Source organism: Pseudopodoces humilis, chromosome 6, assembly GCF_049639895.1.
Source record: "Pseudopodoces humilis isolate 2021_Gansu_Grassland_sample_001 chromosome 6, ASM4963989v1, whole genome shotgun sequence".
Taxonomy (NCBI): domain Eukaryota; kingdom Metazoa; phylum Chordata; class Aves; order Passeriformes; family Paridae; genus Pseudopodoces; species Pseudopodoces humilis.
Window position 1 is genome coordinate 43,596,722 of NC_142205.1, and position 6,634 is coordinate 43,603,355.

The 6,634-nt window shown below is 52.8% G+C and overlaps 2 protein-coding genes and 1 non-coding gene across 3 annotated transcripts; 1 reads left to right on the forward strand and 2 right to left on the reverse strand.

The window, feature by feature from the left end:
- Window positions 1–83: 83 nt before the first annotated feature.
- RPS3A (ribosomal protein S3A) lies at window positions 84–3,723 on the reverse strand. Its single transcript, XM_005517550.3, has 6 exons — window positions 3,571–3,723; window positions 3,223–3,326; window positions 1,960–2,147; window positions 1,583–1,791; window positions 872–981; window positions 84–247 (listed from the first exon to the last, which is right to left on the reverse strand). The coding sequence occupies exons 1-6, from the start codon at window positions 3,630–3,632 to the stop codon at window positions 126–128; spliced, it is 795 nt and encodes a 264-aa protein (XP_005517607.1). The 5' UTR covers window positions 3,633–3,723; the 3' UTR covers window positions 84–125.
- Window positions 564–633, reverse strand: LOC148184161 (small nucleolar RNA SNORD73). The gene has a single exon (XR_015772859.1). It is a non-coding gene; the product is annotated as a small nucleolar RNA SNORD73 (small nucleolar RNA).
- A 1,073-nt stretch (window positions 3,724–4,796) lies between the features above and the next one.
- On the forward strand, window positions 4,797–5,787 carry LOC102114467 (ribonuclease CL2-like). The gene is made up of 2 exons (XM_005517989.3): window positions 4,797–4,863; window positions 5,256–5,787. Exon 2 carries the CDS (start codon window positions 5,262–5,264, stop codon window positions 5,694–5,696), a length of 435 nt encoding a protein of 144 aa, XP_005518046.1. The 5' UTR covers window positions 4,797–4,863; window positions 5,256–5,261; the 3' UTR covers window positions 5,697–5,787.
- Window positions 5,788–6,634: the final 847 nt, after the last annotated feature.

The following is a 6,634-nucleotide window of genomic DNA, read 5'->3' on the forward strand; positions in this document are numbered from 1 at the left end:
ACCATAAGTTTACCTTATTGAAAACTCATCCACACATCTGGTACCAATATTGTCCAGTAGTAATACAAGCAACCAAGCATTAGTTCTGTATATTAAAACCTTTTATTTTCCACCAATTTTTAGTTTCACACAGACTCTTGCACGGGTGGCTCATATCCATCAGCTCGCTCTACCTTAGTGCCTGCCTCATCCCCAGAGGGCTTTCCAGCACCACCACCTTCACCATGCAGCTCCATCAGCTTGCCCACTAAAAAGAAGCAGTGACAGAAACAGTGAGAGATGGACCTGTTAAAACCATATTAAATTACTCAATTACTCATCATACACAAGTGAAACCACCATTTCAGAATGGAAAGCAGAACATTTTCTGTAGGTAGGACTAAGTCCATTGCAGACAGCTCATGCACAGATATGCTGCTGCAATGACAGTCAAACAGAAACAAGCAGTGAAGTAAGGCTATGCAATCAAACTACAAACCACACCTTTTTTCTAAAAGGAAAAAAGTCCAGTAGTATTGTCCAGTAGTAATACAACTCAGGAACCTACTGCTGCATTACATGGGAATGTCAGAAAAAGGTGAAATGGAATCATTCCACATCATCTGGGACCGAAACATTTTGTCATCATTCATTCCCAAAGCAAAGCTCTTCAACACTCAGTAGCATTCCAGGCAAGAATTCAAGCAGCTTCAAACTGAACGCTCACTGCTTGGCTTTCAATCCTGCAAGGCACACGTGGCAACAAGGACACACTACTTCCCTTCTACAACTACTTAAGCTCATTGATGCTGCTGTAACATCTTTATCCAAAAGCAAATCAATTTAACTCCTTTCCACACCCTCCTCCAAATGTCTGCAGTAACCCACTTACATTCAAACTTGGGCTTCTTGAGCATCTTCACCTTGCGGACATAGACGTCGTGCAGAGGGTAAATGGACTGACAGGCCTTCTCGATGTCCTTGCCAATGCTGTCTGGGATCCTGGGAAATCACAGAGCACCACAATGCTAAAAACTCCACCTGCTTATGCTAAAAACTCTGCCTGCTTCTGCAGCAGTAACACAGGCTTTAAAAAAAACCCTTAAGAATACGAAATACTCTACAGAAGTTTACGCCATTGCTTTGACAATTTTCTTCAAGTACAGTTAAGTTCTAAGACACCTCCCTTCAATGTTAGAAGGGACGTAGTGCAAGTGTGCTCATTTTGAGAGCAAATCTGCGAACTTTTGGAAGCAATCAGCACACTTTGAAAAACTCTTCTATCAGAAGAGCTCGGAACATTCACAGTCCCAACAGATCAGAATTACAACTTCAGTTTGCAGAAATGTGTACCACTAATTTTCTGCAGAGTGATTTACATTTATGCAAACATGACAGCAGACTGAAGTCAGACACGATGCAGAGACTAAGAGGAAACACTTGCAGAAAAGGGCAATTGGCTTTTCCACACGAGGGGCTCCTTGCCTGGTCTCTGACAAACAGCTCGGGATGCCCCAGCATTCCCCAGGCACTCAGCAACAACCAACCCCCAAGTAACAATTTAAACTGCAGGGGAGAAAAAAATAACAGGGCCAAAGCTTACAGCTTATTGACAACTTCCTTCAGGTCATTGGTCTGCACCTCCCGGGTCATGATTTCCATCATTTTCTTGCGGATCTGCCGGACCTGCTGGTGCTGGGCATAGGAAGTCTTGCGGATTTGGTTATTGCGCTTCTTGGTGAAGCCCACACAGAAGAGGCGCAACAGGTACCCATCCGTAGTTTTGACATCCACGTGGGCTTCAATCATTGTCTGAAAGAGGAAGCACTGAACCTTTACCACCCACGCAGCAGACAGGCTGCCCAGCCCCACACCCCCAACGCCGTCTGATGCCGCTTCAAACACGGCTTTGCCAGGCACCATCGCTTCCCTCCCTCCCTGAAGGCACGGGCAGCGACACAGACCTTGTTTCTTACACACCTGCCATTTTTTGACCATGGAGCACATTTTGTCCCGTGTGAGGTCCATCCCATGGAAGTTGGTCAGACAATTTTTGCCCTGAACGTCCTCAGTGATCAGTTTAAATTTGCGGAAGGCAACCTCATCATTCTGCAGATCAGCCAGGCTCACTTCAAACACGCGGCCCTTCAGCCCGTCAGAGGCAATTTCTGTGTGATGGAACAGAATAAAACACCTTAGATTAACATTAGAAGCACATTCTTCAAGTCAGACACTGAATTCCCACTGGAATCCCGTTCTCATAGAACCAGCAAGGGTGGAAATTCCTCCCTTTGGGAGGAATCTTTTTAAGGTGATAGTATCAGGTGTGGGATACAAACATCAGCATACAGCAGATTCCACCATGTGTAATAATTTGGTTTGTTTCAAGCATAAAGGGGTTACAGAGTATTTGGAAATTATGAACAGTAATGAAAAAACTAAACATAAAAAGCCCCAAGTGCACAGCAGAGATGATGCAGCCATGAACAGGCCAGCACAATAATTTCACAGCTCCTCCTCCAACGAGGAACCATTTTAATAAAACCGGCTGGTTCACACTTCGTTTGGCAGTGACCCTCATTTTATTTGTTTCACATGTTACAAGTCAAACAATCATCATCCTAACTTTGAGTGCAACCAGCAGAGTATCCTAAAGCTACTTAGCCATTCTGCGTGGCTAAGCTTCCAAAAATACGATTACCTCTATCCAGACACCATATATCCAGATCATATAAAACCAAACTTGCCCTCCAGTGATACAGCAGTGCTCACATTAAGCCAGCAATTCCAGCTCTTACCTTCACCCAAAATCTTTCAATCTCAGAGATTTTAGTGTTTTGATGTTACGATCTCATTAAGACTAAGGTCTCCTGTGGCACTGTCACACACCTCCCCTGTGACAATCAGAACTACTGCTTACTTCTTCAACTTTTCCTAACTGGCCAAGAGAAGCTCATTAGAAACTTCAGACCTTTCCTTCCATGGTTTGGCTTTCTTGTACAAACAAGAGCCCAGTGTATGAACTTCCCCGCAGCTAAGCTCATTTATTAAAACAACTCGGTCAACTAAAAAAAAAAACAAACCACCACTCAAATCATCCAACTTTTTTAGCTTCCAAGTTCGTATTAGTACAAGTAAAACCCGTTTTTCAGCAGTTTATTGTCCAAAAAAGTTCTTTAACCATTGGAGGCAGCACACGGAGCAAACACAATCCCCTGTACTGCACCAACCCCAAGTACTCACTAGTTCCTTGAGTCCTGGTGACAAGCGTCTTCCCGATGTTTCGGATATTGAACATCGCCGGTGCTTTGACATCGTACCAGTCCTTCTTGGAGAAAGGGTCGACCCTTAAATCAAATGAAGACTTTTTTAAACGACTTTCTCAGGCCGGCCTGCAGTAAGACCTTCCTCTCCGAATGCCCGCCGCTGCTCCCGCCCCGCCGGGCCCACACCCGCTGACGCCATGACAGCATCGGCCCTGCTCCGGCCGGGCCGCCACCGCCATCCGCCCCGCATCCCCGGCATCCCGCCGCCGCGGCGCCCCGCCCGGCGCCCCCGGGCACCGCCCGCCCGTGCCCCGGCGGCCCTCACACTTTCTTCTTGGCGCCCTTCTTGCCGCCCTTGGTGAGGCGCTTGTTCTTCCCGACCGCCATCGTCCGGCCCGCGCCGCGGAAAGGGCGGGGCGTGCGCGCTCCCGCGAGATTATACGAGACCGGCACTCGCGCGAGACCTGCGAGAACGGGGCCGCCTCCAGCGCCCGGAGCGGGGGCGGGCGCCCGGGATGGACCACGGCGGGACGGAACCAACGGCACGGGGGGGGCGGGGGGAGCCCGTGCCCGTGTGCGCCCCCGCCTGGAGCCCTGCGGAGCACCCTGTTCGGGACTCCCGATCCCTGTGCCCCGGCCCGGGACTCCCGATCCCTGTGCCCCGGCCCGGGACTCCTGGCCGGAGCGCGGCGCAGCACTGCAAATAGGGATGCCCGAGTGGGGCCGCTGTGCGGGCGGGCAGAACCACAGGGATGAGGTTCGCTACACCGACTGTGCCCGGGCGAAAGGCAGGTGCCACGTCCTGCCCATTCTGATGTCTTCAAGCTGAATTATTTGTCCCCAGACTGAATCTTGTCACCTTTTGTAAATGTAAGTGACGTCGTCTGGTATTTTCTGCAATGGAAGTTGCTTGATGAACTTTGTATTTCAAGCATCCCGTAAGAGTACGTCATACAAATAAATATGGACCGATCGATGAGGAATACGCATTAGATTAGAGGAGTTGGAGTTTTGATGGACTCAGGCTGGCTCCTGGCTCTTTGCTTTGTCTCTGCATCAATGGAGCAGCTGGGAGCATGGGAGGTAGCAGTGAGGAAAAATGCATCCAGGCACTTCCCAGGAGTATGAATTTGCCTGCAAGGGGACACAGGGAAAAGGAACAAATACCCTTAGCACTGCAGAACAGCCACAGATGTGCCACATCTTTCAAGAGTTGTAGTAACATCTGCCAGCTGCCCCAGAGGCGATGGTGACATCCTGCTCCCCACCAGGGAACCACGTACCTCACCCTGCAACCCAAAAGGTCCCAGGTTATCCTGCCTTTCATGGGACCACTGGCCAAGGCCAGAGTGGGCAGGGGCCACCCAAGGGGATGCACGCAGACAGTCACGTGGTTTGTTAATGACTGCCTAATGACCTTGGAGGCCATGAGGGCGAATGGGGCCTCCTGGATACCTGGTTTTCCCCAGACATCCACTGGACCTTGCCCTTTACCCTGCCCCTCCTCCTGGATCCTTGCCCATTGGGCACAGCTGGGGCCAGTATAAAAGAGGTGCAGAGGAGTGGGAGGGATCCTGGAGACCTTGAGGCCATAAGGGAAACCGAGGCACACACACAGGTGCGGGTGAGGGGTGCATCGGGACCAGAATGTCTGTGGGAGGGGTCTGTGAGGAACCCAAGCATCCAGTGGGGAAGGGAGGCTGAGTATGGCATCCGGGTATTGGGGCATGGGCTGGATCTATAGGGGAACCAAGGGTCTGAGGAGCAGGTAGGGGGTGTTCCATGCAGGGCTGAGGCTTCTGGGAAGTGCAAAACTTTAGGGGACCCATGCATCCAGGTGAGATCCACAGAGAGCCAAGCTCTCCAGAGATGGGCCCCCACACATTGGGAGGGGAATTATATGGGACCCAGGGATTTTGGAGGGGGAATTTGTAGAATAACCAAGCACCCAGGGCAGGATTTCCAGCTGGGGCCCAGGGGTCCAGATGGCCCTAACCCCACCTTCCCCAGGTGTCCATGGCGGGCTGGGTGCTGTGCATGACTCTGGTGCTGGCAGCGCTGGCAGGGGCGGCGGGCGAGACCCGCTACGAGAAGTTCCTGCGGCAGCACGTGGACAACCCCCGGACGTCCACGCTGGCGGCGCATCGCTACTGCGAGACCATGCTGGCGCGGCGGCGGGTGACGGCCCCGGGCAGGCCCTGCAAGCCCTCCAACACCTTCGTGCACGCCCCAGCTGAGGACCTGGTGGCCGCCTGCTCCCGGGCGCCCGACCCCGACACGGGGTTCCACAGCACCCCGGGCGCCTTGAGCCTCACGGCCTGTCGCCTGCGCGGCGGGGACACGCGGCCGCCCTGCGCCTACCGCGCCCGCCAGGCGCAGCACCACGTGCGCGTGGCCTGCCGCGACGGGCTGCCCGTGCACCTGGCGGGCACCTACGCGGCCCCGCAGTGAGGCCCACCACGGCGGTGCCATGGGCACACGGTGCGGATTTGCCCTCCCGTCGGGGGCTCTGTTAGTGCTGGCAATAAAGGAGGTGTCAGAGGCCTGGGCTCCAGCATCAGCTTCCTGGGGGACCCTGCAATCATACGCCTCCCTGGGTGACCCCAACCGTGTCCAAGCTGTATTTGGCACCCATGTGCTTTATAAATCCCTGGGTTTTTCCAGCCTCCTGGGCGTCCCATTGCCTCCTGGGGTGTCTCTGCCCTCTCCTGTGTCGTCTCCCCTTTCTTGGGTGTCTCACAATTCCCGTGGGTGCCCCATAACCACCACTTCCCTCCCAGCCCTAGGCCCCCCAATCTCCTGGGTGTGCACCTAGCCCTCTCCTCAATATCCTGAGCCTTTGGGCGTCACATTGCTTTCCTGGATAACTCTCACGGTGTTTCCCAACCTCACACATGTCCTATAACCCCCCCCAGGTACCCCCAAATTTCCCCATCTCTGCCCCATAAAGTGCCAGATGCCCCATCTCCCACATGCCTCTCACCCCATCTGTGACCTCTCTGGGGCTGAAGCTGCTCCCCCTGGGGCCCCCACAGGACTGAGCCCCAGCTGGGGCCACACAGAGCCCTGAACCACCATCCCACACACACTGAACACAACACACACACACACACACAAAATGCACACAAAACCTGCACTGTGCACACAAATTGCAGCCACACAACACAAAGCTTTCAATACGCACAGCACAGTGTTAGCACACACAGGACACAAGCACCAGCACATACACGCGGTATGCACACACATAGAGGAGTTGTATTCCTGAGTCTCAATGGGATTTCACACATTTCAGCTTGTTTTCATCACCTTTTGTCTTTCGTTCTCCCTGTCAGTACCTACCAGTACACTTACAAGCTCCCCCTGTCTGATCCTTCTCTTCTCCAGGCTGA